The sequence below is a fragment of the Bos taurus genome, chromosome 17 (genome assembly GCF_002263795.3).
Source record: "Bos taurus isolate L1 Dominette 01449 registration number 42190680 breed Hereford chromosome 17, ARS-UCD2.0, whole genome shotgun sequence".
NCBI lineage: Eukaryota > Metazoa > Chordata > Mammalia > Artiodactyla > Bovidae > Bos > Bos taurus.
Window position 1 is genome coordinate 69,961,438 of NC_037344.1, and position 27,442 is coordinate 69,988,879.

At 57.0% G+C, this 27,442-nt stretch overlaps 3 protein-coding genes across 6 annotated transcripts; 1 reads left to right on the forward strand and 2 right to left on the reverse strand.

Moving 5' to 3' along the window:
* Window positions 1–101: 101 nt before the first annotated feature.
* SELENOM (selenoprotein M) lies at window positions 102–2,908 on the reverse strand. 2 transcript variants are annotated; one of them, NR_144761.2, is made up of 6 exons: window positions 2,693–2,908; window positions 1,503–1,596; window positions 1,215–1,250; window positions 983–1,017; window positions 545–623; window positions 102–455 (listed from the first exon to the last, which is right to left on the reverse strand). NR_144761.2 is itself a non-coding variant. In NM_001163171.3 (5 exons), exons 1-5 carry the CDS (start codon window positions 2,810–2,812, stop codon window positions 297–299), a joined length of 429 nt encoding a protein of 142 aa, NP_001156643.2. In that variant the 5' UTR covers window positions 2,813–2,908; the 3' UTR covers window positions 102–296. The 2 variants fall into 2 exon arrangements, 1 of the variants encoding a protein (NP_001156643.2); NM_001163171.3 differs by lacking the exon at window positions 1,503–1,596.
* A 7,488-nt stretch (window positions 2,909–10,396) lies between these two features.
* INPP5J (inositol polyphosphate-5-phosphatase J) lies at window positions 10,397–21,185 on the forward strand. Of its 3 annotated transcripts, none has more exons than XM_005218149.5 (13): window positions 10,397–11,137; window positions 13,024–14,171; window positions 14,524–14,640; window positions 14,784–14,892; window positions 15,104–15,220; window positions 15,763–15,938; window positions 16,700–16,811; window positions 16,951–17,060; window positions 17,206–17,389; window positions 19,574–19,711; window positions 19,869–19,946; window positions 20,101–20,205; window positions 20,423–21,185. In XM_005218149.5, exons 1-13 carry the CDS (start codon window positions 10,955–10,957, stop codon window positions 20,930–20,932), a joined length of 3,087 nt encoding a protein of 1,028 aa, XP_005218206.2. In that variant the 5' UTR covers window positions 10,397–10,954; the 3' UTR covers window positions 20,933–21,185. The 3 variants fall into 3 exon arrangements, with proteins under 3 accessions (XP_005218206.2, NP_001179295.2, XP_059731961.1); NM_001192366.2 differs by having other exon boundaries at window positions 11,033–11,137; window positions 13,006–13,064; window positions 20,423–20,964; XM_059875978.1 differs by lacking the exons at window positions 10,397–11,137; window positions 13,024–14,171; window positions 14,524–14,640; window positions 14,784–14,892; window positions 15,104–15,220 and adding an exon at window positions 14,901–15,103.
* Window positions 21,186–21,301: 116 nt separating this feature from the next.
* Window positions 21,302–27,240, reverse strand: PLA2G3 (phospholipase A2 group III). The gene is made up of 7 exons (NM_001080910.3): window positions 26,617–27,240; window positions 25,061–25,193; window positions 24,671–24,805; window positions 24,054–24,361; window positions 23,267–23,396; window positions 23,041–23,157; window positions 21,302–22,460 (listed from the first exon to the last, which is right to left on the reverse strand). The coding sequence occupies exons 1-7, from the start codon at window positions 27,128–27,130 to the stop codon at window positions 22,247–22,249; spliced, it is 1,551 nt and encodes a 516-aa protein (NP_001074379.2). The 5' UTR covers window positions 27,131–27,240; the 3' UTR covers window positions 21,302–22,246.
* Window positions 27,241–27,442: the final 202 nt, after the last annotated feature.

Sequence of the window (27,442 nt, forward strand, 5' to 3'; positions counted from 1 at the left end):
CACGTCCCTACTCAGGCAGCTGGGAATGCGGGGTCTCCCAGAGGGTATTCGGGGAGCTCTTATTCTTCCCCCGCCACAGCAAAGAAAGAATCGAGTCTCAGTTAAGGCGGAAGGGAATTTAGTGGAGCTGGGGAGGGAAGAGAGAGGGGTTAGGAGGGACCCCCCCCCCCAATTCCATCCCTGCCGGCTCGGGGACGGGGCGTCGGCCCTCAACGAGGGAGGTGCTCCCGGGCCGCTGAGCGCTTCATTCTGTCCCCAGGGCTCAGGCGGGAGGTGGGGGAGTGGCGCCCCCAGACCTAAAGGTCTGAGTGGTCAGGAGCGTCTCCGGCGGGCCTAGCGGGCGCCCGAAGGTACTCCGGGGGCACAGGCTCGTCGGGCGACGCCTTGCGGTAGAAGCCGAGCTCCTGCACCAGCGCGTTGATCTCCTCGCGGGTCATGTCGCTGAGTGGAATTCGCTGAAGCCGGAGAGGGGCGGGGGTCAGGGCTCCGGGCCCCGCCTCCCGCCCCGCCTCCCCCGCCCCCCTCCCGCCTCCCCAGGCCTCACCTCCAGTTCCTCAAAGCGGTGGCCGAGCAACACGAGCTCTGGGTCGGCCCCCGGCAGGTGTTTCATCACCAGGTTGTGGCTGCAGACCGTGTTAAGGCGGATAGTGATGGGCAGAGGCAGGTGGGATCTCCCGGGGGCCTTGTCGATGTGGACACTACTTGGTCTGCCCAGGTAGGGCAGGATTCTCATTTACACATGAGGAAATTAGGGTTCAAAAAAGAGGGCCTCCTCTCTGTTCTTGGGTCTGTGCCGGTCATACCTAATCATTTTCTCTTGCCAACCCCAAGACCACCTCGGAATTCACGGGGCAGCTCACTCTCAATCAGCCCCACTTGTCAGATGAAAACCGCTCATCATCTCTCTCGGTGAAGTCAAGCGGAAGGAGATTCTGGAAGATCCCCTCCCTCTCCTCCCTCCCCCAGAACAGAAGGAGGATACTAGAGTGGGATGTCCTGGGTGACGAAGGCCTTCACCTGTGGAGGAACCAGAGCATCAGGCCCCAACCCCTTCCAGGTACCAACACTGAAGCCCAGGGTCACAGAGCAAGTCAGGCGCAGGCTCGTGACTCCCAGCCCAGGGACCCTCCCCCATCCAGTCACTGGGACCATGCTGCCCACCCCTCAGAAGACTCAGGGAGGACAGAGCTGAGGACCCCTTCCTTCAAACTCACCTCCTTCAGGCGATTAAGCTGTCATCCTCCACATGTCTGGAGGGGGACAAAATGGGATAGGTCAGGAGCCTCTCACATCTACCCTCACCCCCATTTCACCCTCATCCCCCAGCTGGGCTGGGTCAGGCTGTGGATTACTCCCTGGAACAGAGGTTTGGAAGATGTGGAGATGGAGGCAGAAGGGGAACTCGGTGCAGATAGGGAAGCTGAGGCCTAACCACACCAGAGGACAGGAGGAGCGAAGCCAGAGGACAGGAGGAGCGAAGCCAGAGGCCTGAGGGCACTTACCAGCCTTGGAGCTCTGGCCTGCACATCTTACTGACGGTTGTGCCTCTGTGCTAAAGTCACTTCAGTCATGCCCGGCTCTTTGCAACCCTGTGGACTGTAGCCCGCCAGGCCCCTCTGTCCATAGGATTCTCCAGGCAAGAATACTGGAGTGGGTTGCCATTCCCTTCTCCAGGGGATCCTCCCAACCCAGGGATCGAACCCTCATCTCTTGCGTCTCCTGCATTGGCAGGTGGATTCTTTACCACTAGTGCCAGGTTGACCCAAGAGAAATGATCACCCTACTCCCCTGTAGCCCCAAGAATCTCAGGGTGGAGGCCGACCAGAAGGAAACATCTCAGAACTTCCTTGGGAGGCCCCATTAGAGACGCCTACCATCTGGTCCCTGCCTCAGCCCACGCAGAGCCGGCCCTCCCTGCCACCTGCGGCCTAGCCCTGCAGACCATCTGGTTGCTTCCCCGAGAGGCCCCTCCCCATACTCCCTGAAGGGGAGCTAGCTCCCAACGGGAGTCCAGACCCTAGGACTACCATTCTTGTCCTCAGTCCTTCTTTTTCCTCCCCCTCCACCCCCCACTGCCCCCCCCTTTTTTTTTCAGGGAGAAACCTAAAGCCCAGAGAGGGTCTGTGACCATCCAAGTCACACACCAGACAGGGACTTTGGCGGGGCATTCCCTGGCAGGGGAGGGTGGAGGGATTCCTGAGGAACAAGTGTTGGTAAGGCAGCGAGGCAGTTCCCAGCCCCCTGCCCCGCGTGGCAGGGAGGCTCCCAGAAGGTCATCCCTCCCTTCCGGGGAAAGGGAGAGAGACCAACCGGAACTGGGGTGGGGAGGAATTCCAGGAAAAAAGAGGAATGGGGGGGGTGGGGGGGTGGGAAGTTGGGCTCCAGAAGGCAGATTTGGGAGAGTCACTAGCCAGAAGTTAGGGGACACAGCCAATGTGTCGGGGGCCCATTGTCCGGCCAGATGGGGCGCTAGGGAGGGGTTCAGATTTCCAGGCCGCAAGATCGGGTGTCTGGGGCTTCCATGGTGGGTGCTGGGGCGTTCTGGGTCTGGGAAGTGGGAGGGACAGTCCCGGCTCCGAGGGGAACGAGGGAGTCGGGAAAGTCCTGTGCCAGAACGGGCAGTGATTGCAAAGTTAAGGAGTCACGGGGTTTAGGGGCGGTGGTCCCTAGGCTGGGGGGCCGCCGCACTCACCTCTACCCGGGCTCGGGCCAGGCCTTGTAGACGGTTCCAGTCGGGCCGGAAGGTGGTGGTGGCGGCCGCGACTGCCGCGAGGAGGAGCAGCAGCGGCGGCGGAGGCAGCGGGAGGTGCATTGAAACCCGGCCGAAGATGATCCGCAAGCTGGAGGTGAACCGCCCGGCCACTGCGCCACGTCTGGCCCGGAGAGCTGGCCGGGTCTCCGCTGGAGGTCCCGCCCCGTTAGGGACCACGCCTCCTGCTCTCGGTCTCCGCCCAGGACCTGCGTGGGGGCAGCCCGCGCGCTCCCGGCAGGGTTTGGGCTCCTCTCTGGCCCTCAGCCCTTTACTTTCCGGGTCCCAACAGTGTCCACCCTCCCTCTGCTGACCCACAGGATGGATGCTCCGACTGGATGCGTCCAGACAGTGCCCCAGCACGCCGGCAGAGGGCGCAGGCGGGATGCGCACGGGCACCGGAGTTTCTGGGTCAGGCACCCGACTGGAAGATGGGGAAACTAAGGCCTGGAGAATCCTTGCTTGTGTGTTGGTTTTTTTTTTTTTTTACTTCTCTAGATGAGATTCCGATCTGGATTTCAATTTCCTTAGCAAACATTATGGCGATGGGAATATTACGTCGGAGCTGGGAGGATAAAGGGGTTGATACACATGAGAGCTGAGAAGGCGATGGCACCCCACTCCAGTACTCTTGCCTAGAAAATCCCATGGATGGAGGAGCCTCGTGGGCTGCGGTCCATGGGGTCGCTAAGAGTCGGACACGACTTAGCGACTTCACTTTCACTTTTCATTCTCATGCATTAGAGAAGGAAATGGCAACCCACTCCAGTGTTCTTGCCTGGAGAATCCCAGGGACGGGGGAGCCTGGTGGGCTGCCGTCTATGGGGTCGCACAGAGTCGGACTGAACTGAAGCGACTTAGCAGCAGCAGCAACACATGAGAGAGCTCTTTAGAACAGTACCCGCACAGCACCTCAAAAAGGCCCAATGATCTCCTTTCTACAAGTTAGGAAACAGGCTCAGAAAGGTAAACCGATTAAGTTGTAGATCTTGGATTTGAACCCAAAACATTCCCGTGTTCATGTCACCAAGACAAAGACGGCTCGATCAGGATGTGACTTCCCCTCTTCAAGCCTAAGGCAGACACTGTACACTGGTCGAAGTGCTTTTTGCCACCGAATCTGGACTGGAACTCAGAATTCTCCTCAACATCCAGCCAAGGCTGCGTTATGGCTTTCACGGATGCTAGGTAGTTTTGCCTTCCTGGGCCCCTTCCTTTATTAAAATATCTTATATTAGAAATTGGAGGGACTTCCCTGGTGGTCCGTTGGTTAAGAATCTGCTTTGTAATTAAAGACAGAACAAGTTCAATCCTGACAACTAAACCCTAAACCACTAGAGAGCCTGCTGCCCCAAGGAGAGTTCCCATGTGATCGCAAGGAAGATGCCACGTGATACAGCTAGATAAATATTTTTTAATTGAATTTTACAACTGCTTTGATTTTAAAAGAAATGAATATAATCCAGGCTAGGTTCATTATTATTTATTCATTTTTTTTCTTCCGACTTAAAACAAAAATTAAAATTAAAACATTTTTGTGGGCCCCTAAAAGTATGATGGGCCATAGACACTGAACCTCATATCGTTACCTCCCATTCACTGACTTGATTGTGAAGATATAACAGGCTTAGGGCTGTTATTTAATATTCATTATCTATAAATACATGAGGACACAGTAAATATAATTGGCTCTATCCAGATTATTGAAATGATAGGCTATGTCTAACACTCTGTTTACTGCTGTGAAAGTGGGAATTCATCCAAGCTTTCTGAAAGGCAACTTGACACATTAAATCAAAACCCTAAAAATATTTTTTCTACCCAGTATTACACATCTCAGAATTTGACCCAAAGTAATCTTGAGAGAGGGAATCAATGGTTAGGTTAAGATATTTATCAAGACACTGTTTACAATGGTGAAAAATGAGCTTGGACAGAAGCATGTCACAGCAGGGGATGAGAAAAGTAAATGCTGGTACTTGCTTAGGTTGGGATTCCCTGATAGCTCAGTTGGTAAAGAATCTGCCTGCAATGCAGGAGACCCTGGTTCAATGCAGGGAAGATCCCCCGGAGAAGGGAGATGCTACCCACTCCAGTATTCTTGGGCTTCCCTGGTGGCTCAGCTGGTAAAGAATTCTCCTGCAATGCAGAAGACCTGGGTTCAATCCCTGGGTTGGGAAAATCCCCTGGAGAAGGGAAAGGCTACCCACTCCACTATTCTGGCCTGGAGAATTCCATGAACTATATAGTCCATAGGGTCGCAAAGAAGAATCAAGCAGTTGTTTAAAATGATGTGGCATGGTGTTGAATGACATGTAGAGTGTTCACAGTTATGGTGTTAATTTTTTTTTTAAGCTCTAAAACAGTAATATCAGTTGGGAATTGTGATGTTCCAGGTTGCAAGTCACAGAAACCGCAAGTTAAATGGGCTTAAACAATAAACGGAATCTGTTGGTTCAAATAACAAAATAGTTCAGGGAGGGAGGGCTTCACATGAGGTTTGATCTGGTTGATAAAGTCACCAAGGCCTGATCTCTTTCCATTCTGCTTTCCATAACATCAGTTTGTCCTTAGCAGAGTTATCTGCATGGTGTCAAGATGACTGCCAGCAGTAATCACCACCACTACAGACTTCTTCACTTCTATCTAATCAAGGGGAAATCTTTTTTTTTTTTTGTAAACTCCTCAGGAGAAAAAACAAACTTTCTTTCCCAAAAGCCCTCAGCAAAAGTCTCCTCAATGTTCACTAGGTCCATCCATGGTCCAATCAAGTAGCTGGAGAATGGGAACGCTCCCTGACTTCACTGTTTGGGATCCATTCCTGAAAGCCGTCAAGGATATGAGCTGCAAAGGATGTTGTGGTAGCAACAGAGTAGCCAAAAAATTATATAAAATATGTGTATATAAATATATATGCCTAGACCAAAACATAAAGTCTGGAAGGAAACAGCCTAGGAAATCAGAACGGTCATCTCTTGGTACTTGAATCTATAGATGAATCTTTTTCCCTCCTTTACAGTATTTTTTCTGTAGTAGGTATGTATCACCTGAACAGAAACAGTAATCTTTGTTTACAAAATTAATGGGTCACAGCCTTGGGTTCCCACTACCCCACACCATACCACAGCAAGGGCCCCAGACTGCCTGAAGCCAGAGGCCCCATGGAGCCTGTGGCTTTTCCGCTGACAGAGCCAAAGCTCGGTGCCTCGTGGGCCCACACTGTTCACTGGACAGGTGCCACCAAACCACTCTCGTTGCATTAACCTGGACACTGTGGTCTCTGGAGGGGCCAGAGCCTGAGCCGCTGAGCGTTGACTAGCCAGCTAGTGGAACCAATGGTAGAGACGCTGGCCACAACAGTGCCGGGAACATTCTGGCATCGGCAGCCACAGGAGGCCCAGGTTCTCCCAGAACAGATCTCTGCTCGTAATCCACACCCCGTGTGGCAGTTTGGAATCTAGGCCAGCAGGCTTCCTCAGGTGGGGCCGGTGCTGGGGTTTAGACTGTGACAATGCCAGGCTCAGACAAGGTCTGGGTCAGTTCTTAGCCTATGGCCACATTCAGAACTGAGGCTGGGGCTGGAGTCCAGGCTCAGTCAGTGATGGGGATTTGGTCTCAGTGACTAAGTTCAGCGGTCAGCCTTTGTGCACTAAGTTCAGTACACAGTTGTGTGACCGGAGCTGTGTGACCAAGGGTCAGGGCTCAGTCTGAGACCGGGGTTCAGCGTGTGACCGGGTTCAAGACTCAGCCTGCCACCAGGTTCAGTTAATGACCAGACTCGGACCTCAATCTACACCTGGACTTGGGACTCAGTCTAAAACCAAAGATTAGCCTGGACCAAGGTTAGAGTTCAGTCTGTGACTGTGGCTCAGTCTTAAGCTAGGATCAGGGCTGGATCTGGGTCCAGAATAGAGGCCTCAAGTTGGAATCAGGCTTAATCAGGCTTGGATCAGGCTCAGTACTTGACCAGACACAGTCAGGGCTCAATCTAGAGATGGGGCAGAGGCTCATTCTTAGTGTGGGATCGGGGCTCAGTTAACACCAGATTGGGCTCAAGCTGGACCTGGGATCAGGGCTAGGATTTAGTCTGGCTCTGTGCTCTGTTCTGAGCTCTGATAAAGACGTTTCCGGAGACCTGGGAGCCAAGGGCAGGTCAGCATTGCAGGAAAGAAGGGCCCCCAGGCAATCTTCCGCTGCTGCTTTAAACCTCTCCTTGCCTGCAGAAGCCGGTTGTCCTAGAGCCTTCTAACCTACATGGCTTTGCTGCCCGAGATCCCCTCGCACCAGAATAAAAATAGCCGCTCACTTCAAAGCAGCTGACAGCAGTGCCAGGCTGCCTGGGAGGAGGGGGAATTGAGGAGAGAGAGGATGGATGCTTGAGCTGGGCCCCAGCTGTGTGACCTTGGGAAAGTCACTCTTCCTCCTAGAACCCCTTTTTGAGGGCCAGGGTGGGAAGTGAGGATGCCACCTCCCCCAGAGGGGACAGTAATATAACATGTGGTACTCGGTACCAGTAGGTAACTCAGGAGTGAAGCCTTGGGAGGAGAAATGCTCCAAGCCCAGTATGCTTCCTCCTCCAGGAAGCCCTCCCTGATGCTTACCTTGTCCACCTTCCCACCGTACTCTGTAGCATCCTCTACATCTCAAATAATTCCTCAGCTAGTGGCCTTCCTCACAGTGGGCCTGGGTCAGGTGACCAGGGAGCGAACCAAAGGTGGACAGACTCTTCTGTACCATTACCATCCTCAGGTACCCTGGGAGGTGGATTGAGGAAGAGGAAGAAGAAAGTCTCTCCCTCCCTTCCCTGCTTCCGGGGGATTTACTCTGAGCCAAAGGGCCATGCGGGCACGTGTCCATCCTTTCCCAGCCAGAGCCTGGCACACTCTATCTTTGCACCTGCTTCTCTCTCTGCTTCCCAGGGCGTTTCTTCCCTTTTCAGTTTGGCAACACAGATTCTCCTCCAAAGAATGGGTTCACGGCTTCCCTGGTGGCTCAGTGATAAAGGATCTGCCTGCCAGGTCAGCAGACACAGTTCGATCCCTGGTCAGGGAAGATCCCACATGCCAGGATGAGGGGATGGGTGTGGTGGGGAGGGGCGAACTAGGCCTGGGAGCCACAACTACTGAAACCTGTGTGTTCTAGAGCCCACCACAACTATAGAGAAGCCCGCGCAGCAACACTCAGCACAGCCAAAATGAATAACAAACAAATTTTTACAACTAATATGGCTGAATCTTTTTTTTTTTTTTTTCTAAAAAATGAAAGGGTTCAATGGGAACCTGTGTAGGGGAGAATTGTCCACCATCTACCTGAGAACTGCATGCCCTGTCCCCTCCTGGCTGGGTAATCCCTAGGGGGACTTCTTCCTCTGTCAAATGGGGATCTGATTACCAATCTCACAGGGTTACTATGGAGTGACTGAGCTAATGCATCAGCCACCTCCTTTCCTGTCCCTGACCCAAACAGCCTAGAGGGGAACACTAAGATTCCCAGGGGGGCGGGACGAGATGTACTCTCTGCCTTGGAACACCGCCCCCTACCCCCAGGAGTGAAGGATGGGAGCTGGGAGCCACGAGGTGCCTCCGGAGACAGCCGTCTCCAGGGGGGCGGTTCTCCCTGGCAGCTGCCCCCAGCCTGCCGCCCTGAGCCCCGGAGCCTGTTATCAACCTCCTTAGTCATCACGCCAGGAGCTCAAATATAGCTTTTACCCTGTTCCTTTCTCAGCCGGGGTCCGCCCCCCGCCCCCTTCCCATGGCAAGGCCATGTCTGGGTCTCAGAGCCTCTTTTCCTTCCCCTCCCCAGGAAGACAACTATGCGGGGTCTGTTTCGTCATCCACCAAATGTGCAGGTTAGAGATGGTGGTGGTGGTGGTGGCGATGCTAACTCCAGGGCAGCTACCTTCACTGAGAGCTTGCTCGTGCCGGCTGTTGCTGCTGCTATTTTGTCACTGGGTCGTTTCTGACTCTTTGTTACCCTATGAACTGTAGCCCGCCTGGGTCCTCTTTCCATGGGATATTACAAGCAAGAATACTGGAGTGGGCTGCTGTTCCCTCCTCCAGGGCATCTTCCCAGCCCAGGGACTGAGCCTGCTTCTCCTGCACTGCAGGTGGGTTCTTCACCATTGAGCCACCTGGCAAGCCCTACCTGTGCCAGGCTCTGTGCTAAACCCTTCATATGTATTATACGGTTGAATTCTCACAGCAACCTTAGCAGGTAGCTCCTGCTTTGAGTCTGCATTATACTCAGAATCTGAGCGACTCTCCAGGTCGGTCAGTGGCAGAGCCAGAAACAGAGTCCTCTGCATGATCTGAGAGATGGTGGAGACCCTGCAGAGGACCCCTGTGCATGCTTATTTGCCTGACATTTGCCTGGCTTTTCAAAGGCATTGATGTTCCTGTATCAGCCCTGGTGGCTGAGCCTTAGGACTGGTTCCTGGGACCCAGATCTGTCCTCTATCACTTCCAGGGTTGCAGCAGAAGCCAACTACTCCTGAGGGCCTAAGTTTTCTCATCTGTAAAATAGAAGTCAGAGGGCTAGGCAGGGTCGGTTCCAAATTCCTTTCCATTTCTAGCGGCCTGAGCATCACCACCACCATCTCCACACTCACGTCTTCCCTCATTGCCACCCCACCTTCACCTCCAACTCCACCATCGCCTCGTCTTCCGTCAGCGTAACACCCCCAACGCCTCTCCTGCCCACGTCTCTCCTCCACTTTTACCATCACCCTTATCAGCATCTCTTCCTTCTGCCACCTCCACCATCACCCAGCTTTGCTGTTACCTCTACCGTTGCCATGACCATCACCTCCACTATCCCTTCTATCACATTATCCATCCCATCACTGCCGGTCCTCCCCTTCCATCGTCATAATTATGTGCAGTTTCCTCTCCACCCCTGCAGTCACCACTGTTGTCACCTCCCTCATCACCATCCAAAGACAACCTTTCTACCCCAGGACCCTACTGCAGCCTGGGTCTCTGCCTCTTCAAATTCCAGCCTCACGAAGACACTGGGCCCAAACTCAGACTAGACCAGAGACAGTTAAGCAGAGATGGGAAGCCCATCCAGGAGAGGGGAAGGGGGCATCTGTCCACATGACCTTTTTGCAGGGGGCCACAAGGGCCCATGAGGACACAGAGGGCACTGGTGGCCAGCAAGGAGCTCTGGGTGCAAAACCGAGCATTTTCTGCCTAAACGGAGGGAGAGCACTCCTTTCTAAGCAAGCTAGCAGTTCTGGAGGAACTGAGATTTCAGGGACTGCTTAGCAGACAAGAGGGAGAGTAGGGAAGAGGCAGAAGCAGAGCCCACAGCCATATCCACCCAGATCTGAAGCTTGTCACTCGTTCACACTTCTCATTGATTGATTGGTCCATGCACGCAGCCAACACTTCCCTAGGTGTGGGAGAGACAAGGCCCTGTGCTGGGTCCTGGCCAAAGAAGTTCCCAGGCCTGTTTTTGACCCTCTCACCATCTGTTTCCCACCGCTTGGCTGTTCTCCACCCTAGTCCCCTTCCCCCAGAAACCCCAACTGGCTCTTGTGGGTCACAGAGGCAGCTCTCTGTCCTCTCTGAGACTCAGAGGACCTCCCCAGCTCACCAGATGACCTTGAGAAAGTCCCTCTCCCAAGCCACACCCAGTGAGTCCTGGAGAAGGAAAGCTGAGGGGAGCTGTGGGGACAGGTGGGAAGGTGTCTACAGAAGAGGAGGGGCCGGTGTTGAGGCTGAGATGGCAAAAGGGCTCCAGTTGCTGGAGCCTGAGTGTCTGGCTCTGGGATGGGAAAGATAGAACCAGGAAGGGGGCCAGGCACCAGGGCCTGAAAATGGGGCAAAGGTGGGGGCCAAGGCAAGCCCTGAGTTGGCAGGGAGTCAGGAAGGCCACAGGATCAGGGCCAGGACCCCCGGTGTCTCCGAGGCCCTGGAGAGGGGGCTGACCTTTGAGTTACCTTACCCTCAGGTATGTCAGCGCCCCTCCCTTGAGCAAGGGCTGGCCAGGCCTACTGGAAGGAGGGTGAAAACAAGAAGAGAGCTTCCACTATGCTGGGACCTGTGCCAGGCCCATGGGCCCACTCCCCACCCTTTCCTCTCCTACCAAGACCATTCCAGGTTCAGCAGCCAGTCCCCAGGGGGTAGGCCACCTTGCCCGACCACCTCTAGGTTGGAAAGTGGGTGCCTGTGCCTTTAAATTCTCAGCAGGTTGAACCGACTGATGACATCACTGGTTCCCGGGAGCGGAGGAGCTGGAGCTGGAGCCGGGAGGGAACCTGGGGCTGCCTGGGCTGCAGACATGGAGGGCCGGGGCGACGGTGGCAGCAGGAGGCCAGGGACCCGGGCTGGCTTGGGCCCCCTGCCCATGCCCCATGGGATTTCACAAACTGGGGCACCTTCCAAGGTAAGACCCCTAAAGCTAGTCTCCCCCATTCCTGATCCTTGGTCCCATACCCCACACACATTGCAGGCACCTTGGTGCCCCCAACTGAGGGGCTGGCATTCTCCTCTGCCCACCAAGCAGGGACTGGGCAAACAGGGTACCCTAGGGTCTGAGGAGGTAGCGATGAGACGCCCAGAGAGAGATGGAGTTAGCCATCTCCAGGAACCTACGGAAGAGCCCTGAACTGGGTATCAGGGGACCCAGCCATGCTTCAGCTTTGCTGTGTGACCTTGGGCAAGTTGCTTGTCTTCTCTGAGCCAATGCAAAATGAGGAGGCTTGTCCCTGAAGACTGAAACTGTGACATCTGGGATGTCTAACTTGTTAGTACTGGAGGCGGTGTAGTGTTTGGGGGGGGGTGTGGAGTGGGACACTAGAAACCAAGGAAGACGCCCAAAATGCAAGCCTCAAAGAGCTGAGTTTGGGGACAGAAGTGGAGACAGTTCCAGGTTCTCTGAACTGAAAAGGACGCGGGATACAGGCAGGACTGCATCTCTGGAGGCAGGGATGGGGCCGCCCCAGGGTGAGTGCAAACCTTCATCTGCCCTCCCTGGCAAAGGACACTTCATCCTGACTTCTGGAGACAGGGGCATCAGAAACAGGACAGATGGGAAAGGGAGAGGGCCTCCCTGCTGGGCCCAATGCCCCCAACTCCACTGCCAGACAGGAAGAGGGTACATGCTGGCCTGCTCTCCCAGGAGAAGTGACGAGGGTAAGAGGGTACAACTTGTGCACAGACGTGTGGCACCGGGATCAACAGAACCCTGGACTTGCTCTGGATGTTGAAATCACACTTGGGAGGATGGACAATTCCCTGGAGCTCAAATGCGATCCTAGCAAATGAGCTCAGAAATGCAGAGAGATGAGACCGGGCTCCCCAGGATCAGTGTGGCCACAGACCCTTCACGAGGTTCCTTCACTTTACAGACAGGGAGACAGAGGCCCTAGTCAGGGAAATGCTAGCCTACGGTCACACAGAGCTGGGCTTGGGATCAGCCAGTCCCAGCAGGGCTCTTGCTCCTGCAGGGGATCTGGGTACAGGTAAAGAGGACAGAGGGGACCATGACCAAGGAGTTGGGGATGTTTGCCGGGGGAGAACATGAGGGTTCCTAGGTACAGTGGAGGAAGGGGGGCTGTTTAACAGGCTGGACCCAGGATGTCCAGAGTGGGCAGACCTGGGGGGTCAGATCAGTAGCCCTTGGCCAGGCAAGCAGCACGGACTGTAGGGAGAGTGGGGCAGTGCTCAGGGAAGCTGGCTCCAGCCCCCCAACATTCCAGGGTGGCGAGGGAGCAGATGCCAGCCAGGAGGTTAAGGGGAGCCCACAGGCCCAGGCTTACACTCTGCTTCCTGTAAGTCGGGGATTTTAAACTCTGCATCTATGAAAGAGGTATCACAGGTGAGGGAGGGGATAGGTTTCCGTGTCCTGTTTCCTTTAAAAGAGAAACTGATTCACAGCAGAATCGACTGAGGTGAGAAATTAGGAAGAACTTCCTCAGAAATATATGCCTTTTCTAGCTAGACAGAGTCTGCTATGATCTCTATGGAGTGGAGGACTGCTTAGGGTCGGTTGACCCTGAGTCTCTGCCTGCTCCTACAAGATGGGGGTTTCCCAGGTGGTACTAGTGATAAAGAACCCACCTGCCAGTGCCGGAGACGTTGAGACGCGGGTTCGATCCCTGGGTGGGGAAGGTCCCCTGTGGGAGGGCATGGCAACCCATTCCAGTATTCTTGCCTGGAGAATTCCATGGACAGAGGAGCCTGGTGGGCTACAGTCCATGGGGTCGCAAAGAGTCAGACACGACTGAGTGACTTAGCACGCACGCGTACAAGATGGACTCACGTTTTCAGCTCCCAGCGAAGAAGTCAGCCCCAGTGCCCTTGGAACCACGGTTGGCTCTGACGCCTGTGGGGCCACGAACAGCAGTTCCACCTTCCTCAGAGGGTCCAAGGCTGGCTCTGGTGTCTCCCCGACCCATCTTGGCTCCAGCGTCCACCCCTGGAGGGAAGAAAACAGCTCCTGCCCACCGCCGCTCCGGCCTAGCTCCAACATCCGTGGGCCAGTTGGTGATGTCTGCCTCGGCTGGGCCGAAGCCTCCTCCTGCGACCTCAGGCTCAGTCCTGGCTCCGACGTCCCTGGGGCAGCTCCTGATGCCTGCCTCCACTGGGCCAAGGCCTCCCTCAGCTACCCCAGTGCCTAGGCTGGCTCCATTGTCCAGGGACCAGAAGCAGGTGCCACCTGCCTCCATGGGACCCAAGCCAGCACTGGCTGCTTCAGGCCTGAGCCTGGCCGTGACATCTGAGAAACAGCCCCCACAGCCCTCCTCCAGCCCTTCCGCAGGGCCCAGTCCAGTTCTGTCGCCATCTCAGGAACAGGTCCTGGCTCCAGCATCCGTGACACCAGCCCTGGCCTCCACAGGGTGGACACCAGCTAAACAGAGGGACGCTCCAGCCCCTAGACCTCCCCCTCAATCTGAAGGGCATCTCCCGGCCCCAGCTCAGGCATCTGGTGCTGTGAGCTCCCCATCCTTTATCCAAGCCCCCCCAGATCCTCGGGTCTCCCCGTCCTTCAGAGCCCGGCCCGAGGTCCCCCGCAGCAGCCCTGAAGATCCTGTCTTGCCCCGGCCACCCCAGACCCTGCCCCTGGATGTGGGCCAGGGTCCTCCAGAGCCTAGCACTCGCTCCCCGGGACTTCTGTCCCCCACCTTTCGGCCAGGTGCCGCCTTAGCCCAGACCGGGCCCCCACCTCTGCCCAAGCCACCCCGGTCTCCCAGCCGCTCCCCCAGCCGCTCCCCCAACCGCTCCCCAGGTGTCCCCCCAGCTCCTGAGATGGCCCTCCCCAGGCCTAGCAGCCAGGGTGCCGGGCCTGGTGAGCGTCTGAGTCCCAGCCTTCAGCCCAGAGAAACTCCGGTCCCGGTGACCACCTCCTCTTCTACACCCACCTCGTCATCCTCCTCTTGGTCAGCCCAGCCCACCTGCAAGAGCGACCCTGGCTTCTGGTGAGGGCCTTCTCCCGAGAGGCTGGCTGCCAGGGCTTGAGCCCTGAGACAAGCAATCCTCTGGTGGTGGGCCCTACTCTGCCCCAGCTGACCCCCCTGAGGAAGAGTCCCTGGGGTTGTTAGACCCACTCTGGGACCCTCAGAAGACAGCAGTCCCCTCGGAAGGGACTTGCCCACTCCTGCCTCAGTTGATCTCCTCTGGAGAGTCTGGTGGGAGGGGTCCTGGGCCCACGGTGGGTCCTTCTGAGGGCATTCACCCACAGCTTGTCTCCCCATTAAGAGCCCTGTGGGAGGGAGCTTGAGGGTAAGGGGTGGTGCCCAGTAGTAACCCCTCCCGTACCCCCATCCCCAGGATCACTGTGGTCACGTGGAACGTGGGCACTGCCATGCCCCCCGACGATGTCACGTCCCTTCTCCACCTGGGCAGCACCAGCGATGACAGTGACAGGGCAGACATGATCGCCATAGGGTGAGGGGACAGGGCGAGCGGACCCCCCCCTGAGCCCCTGGGGCCTCCCAGTCCCTTGCCCGTGGGAGGGGTTCCTAGGGCACCCCCCAATCCGAACGCCGCCTCGCCATCCGCCCCCCACTCCGCGCCCCCCCCCCCCCCAGGTTGCAGGAAGTGAACTCCATGATCAACAAGCGGCTCAAGGACGCGCTCTTTACGGACCAGTGGAGCGAGCTCTTCATGGACGCTCTAGGGCCCTTCAACTTTGTGCTGGTAACGCCTCCCTCAGCTGCCCCCCTGGGAGGTGGAGACCCCTGGCTTCCCAGTACTAGCTCTGCCATGACTCACTGTGGGGCCCGCTGAGCCTCTGTGGCTGGGTTCCTGAAATAGGAGGATGGAGGAGCAGACCTTTAAGGACCGGAAAAGGCGAGGGCGGGGTGGGAGCCGTGTCCCGCCGCTCAGCCTCCTCTCGCCTCTGCGGCAGGTGAGCACCGTGCGGATGCAGGGCGTCATCTTGCTGCTGTTTGCCAAGTACTACCATCTGCCCTTCCTGAGGGACGTGCAGACTGACTGCACGCGCACTGGCCTGGGAGGCTACTGGGTGAGCGTGGAAGGGACGTGGGAGAGACCAGGGACCTAAGGGGTCTGTAGATTAGTCCCCGCCCCCAAGCAGTGGCAACATCCCCTCCCCAAACTCCACCCCTTACTCTGAGACCTGCCTCTCCCCACCCACTGCTACCTCTCCTTTTCTAGACCCCGCCCCTTTCTATAAAACTTTCCTAGGTGGCGAAGTAGTCAAGAATCCGCCTGCCAATGCAGGAGACACAGGAGATGAGGGTTCAATCCCTGGGTCGGGAAGATCCCCTGGAGTAGTAGGACATGTCAACCCACTCCAGTAATCTTGCCTAGAAATTTTCATGGACAGAGGAGCTTGGCGGGCTTCGGTCCGTGGGGTTGCAAAGAGTGGCCCCTTTCTATTCCCACCACTTCCTAGTGTTCCATTCCTTTCCTTAGAACCCACCCCTCTCCAAGCCTGCACCAGTCCTGAGCCACACCCGCTGACCACGCCCACCCCAAACCCCGCCCCAGGGCTCACCTCCCTGCCTAAGCCCCGCCCACGACCCGCCCAACCTGTCTCCCCAGGGCAACAAGGGTGGAGTGAGTGTGCGACTGGCTGCCTTTGGGCACATGCTGTGCTTCCTGAACTGCCACCTGCCGGCCCACATGGATAAAGCGGAGCAGCGCAAGGACAACTTCCAGACCATCCTCAGCCTCCAGCAGTTCCAGGGGCCTGGCGCTCAAGGCATCCTGGATCACGAGTATGGGCCTCTTGGAGCTTGGGTGGGGCTAGGGGAAGAGGCTGGAGAAGGAAGTGGCAACCCACTCCAGTATTCTTGCCTAGAGAATCCCGTGGACAGAGGAGCCTGCTGGGCCGCTGTCCATAGGGTCGCACAGAGTCGACTGAAGTGACTTAGCAGCAGCAGCAGTGGAAGGGGAGTGGTAGAAAGGCCCTGTAGGGAGAGGCGGGGCCTGTGGGGGCGGAGACACGATGTCTAGGAACCGGAATGCGGGAGGGCGTCCCTTATCCGCCTGCAATGCAGGAGACCCCGGTTTGATTCCTGGGTCGGGAAGATCCTCCGGAGAAAGGATAGGCTACCCACTCTAATATTCTTGGGCTTCCCTTGTGGCTCAGCTGGTAAAGAATTCGCCTGCAATGCAGGAGAACTGAGTTCGATCCCTAGGCTGGGAAGATCCCCTGGAGAAGGGAAAGGCTACCCACTCCAGTATTCTGGCCTGGAAAATTCCATGGACTGTATAGTCCATGGGGTCACAAAGAGTCGGACACGACTGAGTGACCTTCACTTTGATCGGGAAGTGGATGGATCCTGCAGGATGGATATTTGCTGAGGGGTAGGACCTTGCTGGGAGTCAGAACCTGACAACCCACCCACCCACCCACCCCCCTATGTCATCACTGGGAGCAGCCAGCGCTGTCAGGTTGGATGGGGGCAGAGAAGATGGAATTGGGCTCTTCTTCCCATGGACCCTGCTGAGCACCCCTCTTACCTTCCTGGAACAGCCTCGTGTTCTGGTTCGGAGACCTGAACTTCCGCATCGAGAGCTACGACCTGCACTTTGTCAAGTTTGCCATCGATAGTGAGCAGCTCCACCAGCTCTGGGAGAAAGACCAGGTGGGGGATTGCAACCTGCACCCCAAACCCCAAGCACACAGAACACGCCCTAGGACCACCTGTACCCTAGACGATGGTCCTTGCCCTCACCTGCTCTGCCCAAGCTCTTGTCCAATTCTCTGCTTCTGGACCCTCGCAGCTCAACATGGCCAAGAACACCTGGCCCATCCTGAAGGGCTTCCAGGAGGGGCCCCTCAACTTTGCACCCACCTTCAAGTTTGACGTGGGTACTAACAAATATGATACCAGGTGAGCTCAGCCCCAGGATGAGAGGTGGGGATGTGGGCTGAGACAGGATAAAGGGGATAAAGGAATAAGGATAAAGGAGAGGAAAGGGGAACAGGGGAGCTTGAATCACAGCCCCTGATTCTCAGGCTACTCCTGCCCATCGCAGTGCGAAGAAGCGGAAGCCAGCCTGGACAGACCGTATCCTGTGGAAGGTCAAGGCTCCAGGTGGAGGTCCCAGCCCCTCAGGAAGGGAGAGCCACCGGCTCCAGGTGACCCAGCACAGCTACCGCAGCCACATGGAATATACCGTCAGTGACCACAAGCCTGTGGCTGCACAGTTCGTCCTGCACGTGAGTCCTGGCCTCCCCTCATGACATCCCCAAGCCCAGCTCAGCATCCCACTGCCCATGGGTAACCCCAGGCCCTCACCACCATCCACTTATTATAACAGACTGGGAGTGGGATTATGGTCTCCATTTTTAGATGAAAAAACCCTGAAGCTCAGAGACACAGCATCCGTTTCCTAGGGTCACATGGTTAACAAAGGGAAGAGTTAGGATTTGAACCCAGGCTAGGCTGATTTCAAAGAGTGTATCTTTTCCATTCATTTCTAGCTCTCCTTTTCCAAGAAATGGTTAGGGCAATTGTGTTAAAATTCACATATACAGTAAGACGAGCAAACTCAAAATATATACTCAAATGCCATGTAGTGTTCATTCACATTCACTTATTATTTATTTACCATCTTACCATATGTGGTGGGGAGAGGGAGTAGAGATATAAAACAATACACAGCTAGACTCTGAATAGTTACTATAAAATTTAGCTTTGTGTTTGGATTGAGGCCCCTACTTGCGACAGTAAAAAGGGAAAATCCAAAATGTCAGAACTGGATCATAGAGATCACGTGATCCAACTCTCTGTTTTTTGTGTTTGTTTTTGTTTTTTCAGGAAAACGGAGGCCCTTAGTTGGGTAGGCACGAGCCCCAAGTTGCACACAGGCTCAGCGGCACAGTAGGGTGGAGCCCACTTTCCAGCCCTGAAACCCAACTCTGGGCTCTCCGATTCTCTTGATCTGATAAGATGGAGCCCAGCAAGCCAGAGAATATTTTCCCAGCTAACTTTGTCATATGATCAGTCGGCTGGACAGCAGCCAGTGTCCTCAGCTAGGAATGGAAATCTGCCTATGTCCGGCCTCCCGTGACCTTTGGTAAAAGCCTTGAATGTGAGGTTTAATCCCCAGTTAGGGACCTCACCTTGAGAACCACTCCTTGTGGGTGCTCTATCCTGCATTCTTTATCTAGAACTCTCCCTTATAAAACATTGCCTGTCGAGTGCCTCCTCACCTCCTCCTCTGGCTTTGCGCCTGAGCTGTGTAGGATACGTCAATGTGTCATCCTTTTGAATGTACTGGTAAGCCCCAAGGATGTCCACATTCTCCTCCTGGTTTCACTGATGAGGGAAACAGAGCCCCAGAGAACTTCAGTCTCTTACCCAAAGCAGCACAGAACAGAGCTCAGCAGGAGTTTTGACCCCGCAAGGCCCTGGAGGGTGTTTCCAAGACCCCAGCCTGGCCACCCAGCCTGGTTCCTGCTGTCAGGAACCCAGGGGCAGGGAGAGGAGGTGCTGGTTTCTTCTGAAGCAGCTTGGCTTAGAAGATAAGGTGGGGAAGAAAGTGGAGACCAGATAAACAGGGGAGCCAACGAAAGCCTGAGGCTGGCACCCCCTGAGTCCTTCCCCGAGGGACAGAGATGGAGCCAGCACCCTGGCCGCCTACCACCCCAGCAACCTCATCCCCATGGTGACCCCCCGATCAACCCGGGGTGACCCTTGGAAGAGGAGACTCATGGTTATCATTTGTCTCCACGGACTGGTAACAAACAAGGTTCATAATGGTGCCTTAGTACGGGTGGGGAAGCTGAGTCTCACTTAGGGTGTCTTGGGACTTACCTGAGGTCATGAGCAGGTTAGTAGCAGAGCCCAGAAGGTCTTCAGGCTTCTCCCCAGAGCTCTACTTGCCGGCTCAGGGGTGTTCAGTTTACCCCAGGATATCCAGGGCATCATGGGACTTTACCTGTCTCTTGTTAGCATATAAGTGAGTCATTCATTGAGCACCTACTGTATATTGAGACGTTTATAGGATGCTTTACATGGTATCTCTCTGAATCTGCAGAGCAACCCCAAGAGTTAAATGTGATCCATCAGAGTTTACAGACAGGAGCCCAGGTATTCAGAGAGGTCAAGAAATTTACCCCAGGTCACACTGCATGCCAGGGCCAAACCCACAGTCTACCAAGGGTCAAAACTGTGTTCTCATTCACTCCTCACGGAGGCTAAGGACAAAAGGAGCCCTAAGCTGGGAGGCGGGGAGCCTAGCATTTATCCTGGACCTGCTCCTCCTCCTGTTTCCCAGTCGGTGCAGCGGCCTCAAAGGCCCTTCATCTCAGCCTAACTGTGCCGACTGAGGCCCAAGGGCTCTAGGTGCAGAGAATGCTAGAGGGTCTCCCCTGATGTTGCCCCCTGCCCCTGGGCAGTTTGCTTTCAGAGACGACGTGCCTCTGGTGCGGCTGGAGGTGGCAGACGAGTGGGCGCGGCCGGAGCAAGCCGTGGTGAGGTACCGCATAGAGACGGTGTTCGCCCGCAGCTCCTGGGACTGGATTGGCTTGTACCGGGTGAGAAGGGCAGGGGCGGTCAGCAGATCGGGGAGGGAACTTGGGGCCTGAAGGGGCAGCCAGGGACCCATACAGGACTTCTCCAGAGTTTTATGTCACCCAGGGAGGCTGCTAGGGTCACCGTTACGGGTCACGATCCTGATTGCTCTCGCCCCAGGTGGGTTTCCGTCACTGCAAGGACTACGTGGCTTATGTCTGGGCCAAACACGAGGATGTGGACGGGAGCGCCTACCAGGTATTTTTTTTTTTTTTCTTTTCCTACCAGGTATTTAAGGGGAGGGAGAGTGGGAGGAAGCCCTCATTGCCCTTGGGGGCTCAGGATTCCGTTTCAGGGGTCCTGAGGCTGCCTCCCTCACCCCAACCTGGACCTAAACCTCCCGACCCACCAGGTGACCTTCAGTGAGGAGTCACTGCCCAAAGGCCACGGAGACTTCATTCTAGGTTATTACAGCCACACCCACGGCATCCTCATCGGTGTCACTGAGCCCTTCCAGGTGAGTGGTCCTGGCTGCAGGGTTTGAGGCTGGGGGTGGGGAGGTGGCGCCAGAAGACTGTTCAGATCCTCTAGCGCCTCTGCGTTCTCTGTGAGCTCTTCAGTAGCCTGACCTTCCTGGGCCTGCCAACGGGGAGGGCGGGAGGGGTTCCCAGAGGCCTCCACAGCCTGTTAGGGAGAGGGGCACCCCAGTGAGCAGCCTTGCTCCCCGCCCCCAGATCTCGCTGCCTACCTCGGAGCCGACCAGCAGCAGCACAGACAGCTCGGGCACCAGCTCGGAGGATGAGGATGACAGCACCCTGGAGCTGCTGGCACCCAAGTCCCGCAGCCCCAGCCCCGGCAAGTCCAAGCGGCACCGCAGCAGGAGCCCAGGCCTGGCTCGCTTCCCCACCCTTGCCCTGCGGCCCTCGTCCCGGGAGCGCCGGGGCACCAGCCGAAGCCCCTCGCCCCAGAGCCGCCGCCTGCCCCGGGCAGCCCCTGACGGGGCCGGCAACGGTGGCAGCCGGGGCAGCAGTGAGGAGGGGCCTCCTGGGCTGCCGGGGGCCTGGGCCTTCCCGCCATCTGTGCCTCGAAGCCTGGGCTTGCTGCCTGCCTTGCGCCTAGAGACTGTAGACCCCGGTGGGGGTGGCTGCTGGGGACCTGATCGGGAGGCCCTGGCCTCCTCCGGCAGCCTGTCTCCCAGCCCCCAGGGTCGGCAGGGGCTAGAGGAGGGGGGCCTGGGGCCCTGAGGGTGGGGTGGGCGGGCGGGCCCAGGGGTCCCCCACTCTGCCTCAGTCTTCTGCAAACCCACCTGCCTCCCACCGGCTGCTGCTCCAGCTTGATCTGCACCTGCCACTCTGTTCTGGCCAGGGGTGGTCCCTCAAACTCAGTCCTGGCACCTCAACTGTGACAATCAGCAAAGCCCTATCCTGGCCCCCATCTGGGATGGGGGGCGGAGCAAACCCAGAGGTCATTGTTTAGGAATTAAATTCTCCAGCTTCACTCCCGACTCCTTCCTAACTTGCTAGCAGTCTGGGGTGGGGAGCAGGTGGTCGGAGGAAAGGACTACAGAGGCGAGAGGATGACAGGTCTGACAATGACTAGGCACCAGCTGTATACATTACACATGCCATCTCCTTTAATCAGCACCATAAGCCTGAGTTGTGGCACTGAGTTCAGTGCAGTTCTTAGCCCCATTTCACAGATGAGCAAACTGAAGCCTTCAAGAGGTGCTATGAACCTTTGCAAATCAGTTGTCTTAAGTGCAGTTTGGCTGGGTGTTGGAGGGAGAGAACATTTACTGGGTGCTGAGTGCTGTCTGGGAATTGGTTCACTTAATCCTCAACAACCCTATGAGGTAGCTCCTGTCTACATCCCTCTTTCTCAGAGGAGGAAACTAAGGCTCAGAGTGAAGGAGGTCTCTTGCCCAAGGGCATAAGGAAGATCTGAATTTAGGTTTAGGGCAGAAAGAATGGGCCAGGGTTGGGCTGGGAAGGGCATAGCAGCTGTTAATAGAAGGGGTCCCTTGAGGAAGAGGGGAGTTAAGAAGCCCCTCTCTAGCTCCCCCATCCTGTATTCAGACACAGGCACTTCTGTGACATCCCTCCTTCACCACCCTCTGCCCCCAGACCTCAGCAGGCAGGCTCTGGGGTTTTCCTGGACAACTCTTTTGAGACGTGTGTTAATTTCACAACATGGACATATGTGTACCTCCTCCTGGTACCTCCTGGGGCTTCTGCAATGTTACCCTCTCCTCTTTCCCATCTGGTTGTTAACTCCCTGGGAAGGCCCAAGCCTGGGGCAGCAGAATGAGCCTCCTGAATACCACATCCAAGCACAGAGAGGTTGTGTCACCAGCCCAAGATCACCCAGCACAGCAGGAGACATGGTCCAGCATTTGGGCCTTGGCCGTCCCCAACCCTACCCATGGGGCCCTCTGTCTGTCCACAAGAGCCTGTCCATGCTTCAGTCTCACAATGGAGGGAAAGCTGAGACCTGCCCCCTTCCCAGGGCCCAGCAAAGCCCTGGGTCCGATCTAGTGCCCAGGAGAACAAGAAGTGAGGTCACTGGTTCCAGGGTTTCTGCTGCCCTTTGGGTCCTCTGGCTCCCTGGGTCAGCTGCAGGCACCGGTCGTAGAATGATGTGGGGGCCTTTGGGTGCTCTGAAGGCCTTGCCTGCCTGTGGTGTGTGCCTGACCCCTGGAGCTGGCGTCGCCTCTGCTGAAGTCGCCGCAGGTGCTGAGCTGCCACTCTGATGGCCCTGGGGTCACTGGAACAGCTGTGGGGACAGAAGAGGGGGACAGGGGGTCATAGCTGGCAAGAAACCCACCCTGCTCTGCACACAGGGCAACCAAGGCCCAGAGAGGAGCAAGGATGGGGCTGGGGTGGGGAGTGGTTATACTTAGCAGGGGGCAGAATAAACCTAATCTGGTACCTAGAGGCCGGGGTTCTACCCTAGATGACTGCAGAAACCTGGGCCACTGAGCCTCAGTTTCCCTACATATGAAATAGGAAAAGAAACAAGGAGTTGGTTTTGAGGATCAGAATCGAAATGATACTGTGGCTTAGGAGGAAGAGTTCAGGAGGTGCTTCACTAGCTGTTCTGCAGGCCTTGCCTACATACATCACACACAACATGCCCTGGTGTCTACCTCCATTTCACAGGTAACAAAATGGAGGTATGGACAGGGGATTCAGCTGGCAAGATCACACAGGAAGTAGAAGACGGAGCTGAGATGCAACCTATGTGGGCCCTTGACCCGCTCCATCGCCCTCTCAGCCCAGGTGCATAAAAAGGGGAGAGGCAACCCACCCCCTTGGAGAAGACCCCCGTCCCTCCTGGCCCTGCCATCACCTACTCTTTGACCTCAGCACAGTCCAGCGGAGGGGCCAGTTTGAAGCAGGTCATGCCCAGCAGCTCCTGATGCATGATGGCGCCCACAGGTGGGTTGTGGAGCCTCAGGAAGCGGGCCAGCCTGAGGGCAGAGGCAGGTTCAGACTAGGGCAGGGCCTTTCCAGCCTGGAGTCCCTTCCCAGTGGCTGGCAACAGGCAGCCCATCCCCCAGGGGTGCGAGCAGGCCTCACCGGCGTGTGCAATTGCAGTGGAAGAGGGGGTCCCGGGCGCTGTTGAACAGCTGGAACTTGGTCTCCTGGGGCCCGATCTGATGCTCACACCGGTCCAGGCGGCGGAAGCTGCGGCAGGCCTGGCGGACGCCTGGGGGCAGGGGCAGTGGTGAGGGGAGCCCCGCCCCACATCGAGGTCTCACTGGTGCCCGCTGCCCTCTGGCACAGGCTCAGTCCCACACACACAGTGTCCCTTCATCTGTCCTCTGTGCTCTCAGAGTGCTTCACACGTAGAGGAGACGCACACACACACACACACACACACACACACACACACACAGAGCAGTGCTGCCATGGGGGAAGCCCAGAAAGGTAAGAGTGCTCAGAAAAGGTTTCCTGGAGGCAGAGGCTGCTAAGCTGACGCTGAAGGAGGAAGACTCAGGGAGAATGCCCCAGGGAACAGGAGTGACATACGCAAAGGCCCAGTGGCGGGAGAGAGCAAGTGGCTTCAGAGGAAACAAATCCAGTTTGTGCAGGTGGAATTTTGACTGGGGAGTAGGGTTTGCAGGACCAGCACCCAAAGACCCCTGGGTGCTGGAACACCGTGGAGGGGGCTCAGCGGGGAATCCCCTGGTCAAGATTGCAGCTTATGAAAATCCCTCTGGCTGTAGTGTGATTTGATGGGTGAAGTTGGGAGTCGCTGGAAGTTCAGAGCAGGAAAGGAAATAACACAGGGTGTCCCCAACCCCACACAGAGGCTCCTCTTTACCTCAGGCGCCCCCAAAGCTAGGTTAGGTTCTGCACTCACCCTGAGGTTTTAAGCCACCCTGAGGCCCCTGGAGACCTGGATTGGTGACCTCCGACTGGACTCTGGGGAGCATGGCAGGCCCAGGGGAGGCCGCAGGTGCCTGGAGGGCTGTGGCCTTGGCTTGACTGGGGTGCCTAGACTCTTTCTGCTGTGATGGCCACTTCTGAGGATGCTGCATCAGCCGAGGCTGGCTGGGGGCTGTGTTCTGGGGGCTGGGACTTGACGGGGTGGCAGGGGAGCTCCAAGAGGCATTGTAGAGTGTCCTGGGCTGGAGACGAGCGAGGGACACAGAGCCGTACCTTCTACACCTGGGAGGCAGCACATGGTGGCATTGGTCACCCAGAATCATCCCTCCCAGAGGGCCCCAGGCTCATCTCCATGGAGATCGGGGCTCTGCCAGTCCCATTCCCTCAGCCCATAGCCCACTGGGTTGTACGGGGCACCAGGGAATGTCTGTGTCCTGGGGCCCCCACCCCCTCCCCGAGGAGAGGACAGGGAGGACAGGACGAGACATGGTTCCCTGGAGGACGGACATACAGACAGGCCTCCCCCCCAGCCTTGGAGCCCCAGCTCCCCCACCCTGGCTGGGAAGGGGGTCAAAAGGGGAACCAACATACCCGCCCCACCAGTACCACTCCACACAGGCCTCCTGCTCCTCCAGCACAAAGCAGGGGATTGCTAGCACGTTGAAGAAGACCACGCCCACGATGTCGGAGACGGAGTCCCACTGGTTCTGCAGGCACTGCTGGAACCTGCCCCAGAGCCGGCGCTCAGTCCCCGGACCTGAGAGGGCTACCTGGCTCCTCTCCCAGGCCACCCAGCCACCACTACCAGCCAGGTGACGTGAGGTCCAAGAATCCCACATCCTGTTAAACCTCAGCTTTCCCACTGCACAGGGGAGTCTGGCTGGCTGATCCTTTGGGACCCTCTGGAGCCCAGACTCTGCACCCAGTAACTGGGTAACCCCACCCTGAGCTCCCAGCCCTCCCTGCCCACCGCTAACTAACCTGGCATCACAGCTGCAGTGGGAGATGGTGTGGAATCGGTAGTTCCGGATGCCGTAGTTGTACTGGAAGGGCGAGACCGTCTGGGGGCAGTGGTCATGTTCCTGGCAGCAGAGGTCAGGGCCCTGGAAGACCCCTGCAGGGAGCAAAGGGAGCACTGGCTCAGCGGTCCCAGGACCCTGGGCACCACATGCCAGCTCTGCCCACGTGGTGTCGGGAGCAGAGACACCTCTGTGTCAGCCTCTGTGGGACTCACGGTTCCAACACTTGAAGAGAACACCCAGGTACAGCCTATGCTGGGCAATGCCAAGTGCCAGGCAGCCCACCCAGGAGCCCTTGTCCATGGAAAAATCTTCCTCAGGTGAACAGGTGTCTGCCTCTAGAGTTCTCAGGCTCGCACCCCAAGTGAAACTCCAAAGTTCCGAATGTGTGTGAGATGGGAAGGCAAACAGTAGGGTGCAACCTTGCTGGTGCAGTGAGGCATTGTCAGGATGCCAACCTGCTCCAGTGTAAGCGCCAAGTCCTCCCCCAGCCCTCTGCACGTAAGCGCAGACAGCTGTACCGAGAAGTGCAAAAAAGCCATGCATGCTTTCCACCTCCCGAGCTATAACGCCCTTTGCTGAGCATCTTCCAAACGTCTGGCACTTCCCACCCCAGCACACAGCAGGCCTGGGAGGGAGCTGTCACTTTTACTGTCCAGGTTCAGAGAGGGGAAGTGACTCATTCAGCTTGGAAGGGCTGAGCTGGGATTTGAACCGAAGCCTTTGGGTCTCCTCGTCCAGTTGGCTGGGCATTCTGAGACCATAAATCCTCCTCTTGGGTAATGGCTTTTTGGCTCAGCCCAACCCATGGGCGCAGTCCATGGGGTCGCTAAGAGTCGGACACGACTGAGTGACTTCACTTTCACTTTTCACTTTCATGCATTGGAGAAGGAAATGTCAACTCATTCCAGTGTTCTTGCCTGGAGAATCCCAGGGACGGGGGAGCCTGGTGGACTGCCATCTATGGGGTTGCACAGAGTCGGACACGACTAAAGCGACTTAGCAGCAGCAGCAGCAGCAACCTGGACAGCCAGCCCCAGCCAACCCCCACCCTCAGATGGTGATTGATGATGGCTCCCAGATGTGAGTAGGACATTTCCCATCTATAACCTCATTTGAGCACCCCACGATGAGGTTTATGGTCACCCCATTTTACAGAAGGTTTCCCTGGTGGCTCAGCAGTAAGGAATCAGCTTGCCATGCGGTAGACACGGGTTCGATCCCTGGGTCGGGAAAATCCCCTGGAGGAGGAAACAGCAACCCACTCCAATATTCTTGCCAGGAGAATCCCATGGACAGAGGAACCTGGCGGGACAGAGGAGCCTGGCGGGCTAGTCTATGGGGTTGCAAAGAGTCGGACATGACTGAGCATGCGCGCACATTTTCCAGATAAGGAAACTGAGATTCAGAGAAGCTAAGTCGCTCCCTCAGGACACGCAGCCTGGGAGAGTGGATGCCAGGGCTAAAGCCTGCGCTTCCTCCCCCACCAGCCCCCCAGTCCACACCCCGAGGTCTCACCCAGCTCCGTGGAGTTCCCGGCAGAGTCCCCGACTCCACACCACAGCGTGCCAGGCATAGTCCAGCCCCTCTTCACCCGCTGGTGCCGGATGCCAGGCGCTCCACTCTGCCCTGCTGCTCGCTTCTCCCTGGTCCCTGCTGGACTCTCAGCAGGCCCTTGGCAGGCCTCCCACTGGCTCTGAAGGATGGCCAGGGCTCTCTGCAGCTCAGGTCCAGGGGTGTGGATGAAGGAGCCCCGGGTGAGCTCACCAGCACAGAGTGCACGGAAGGCTGCAGTGAGCTCTGGCTCATCCTGCCGGCTGCACACCTGCAATCTCCCGTGCCCATCCCAGCGGGCATGGAACAGAGCTAGTCCCTGGACATCCTTGCCCAGGAAGCTCAGGGACCCCAAAGGGATGCTGGCGGTGGGCCTGGCCAAGTGGCAGGAGGTGCTGTGCAAGTGGAGGGTAGGGGAGCCTCCCGGAGCCACCCCCAGGAAGCTCAGCACCCCCAACAGTGCCACCAGAACCCCCATCCTGCCCTGGCGCAGCCAGACAAAGCCCTCGGGAAGCCTACCCTGGTGGGCCCACGAGGCAGCAACTCTGCGGCCGCGGAGCGGAAGCGGTGCCCAGCCGAGCCGGTGCTGCGGCACCAATGAATGGAGCTTTGGGAGGAGTAGGAAGGAGGCTGGAGTATGGGGTGATCCGGGGCTTGTAACCGAATCCACCGGCTAGGCAGGCCGCTGATTGGCTGAGGAGTGCACTTGCCGGGGCCCACGCCCCCACGCAGCTGGCCTTTCTCCTCCACGCCTTTCAGTCACCTGCCGCCGGCCCAGCCCTCCTGGATG

Excerpts from the sequence above, each read along its gene's own strand:
- INPP5J (XM_005218149.5), top strand. The coding sequence starts at position 10,955 with ATGACATCACTGGTTCCCGGGAGCGGAGGAGCTGGAGCTGGAGCCGGG. Across the intron at positions 11,138-13,023 it reads AAACTGGGGCACCTTCCAAG|CTCCCAGCGAAGAAGTCAGC; the intron begins GTAAGACCCCTA and ends TCACGTTTTCAG. Across the intron at positions 17,390-19,573 it reads CTGCACAGTTCGTCCTGCAC|TTTGCTTTCAGAGACGACGT; the intron begins GTGAGTCCTGGC and ends GCCCCTGGGCAG.
- PLA2G3 (NM_001080910.3), bottom strand. The coding sequence starts at position 27,130 with ATGGGGGTTCTGGTGGCACTGTTGGGGGTGCTGAGCTTCCTGGGGGTG. Across the intron at positions 25,194-26,616 it reads CGGGAACTCCACGGAGCTGG|GGGTCTTCCAGGGCCCTGAC; the intron begins GTGAGACCTCGG and ends TGCTCCCTGCAG. Across the intron at positions 23,158-23,266 it reads CACTGCAATTGCACACGCCG|GCTGGCCCGCTTCCTGAGGC; the intron begins GTGAGGCCTGCT and ends CTCTGCCCTCAG.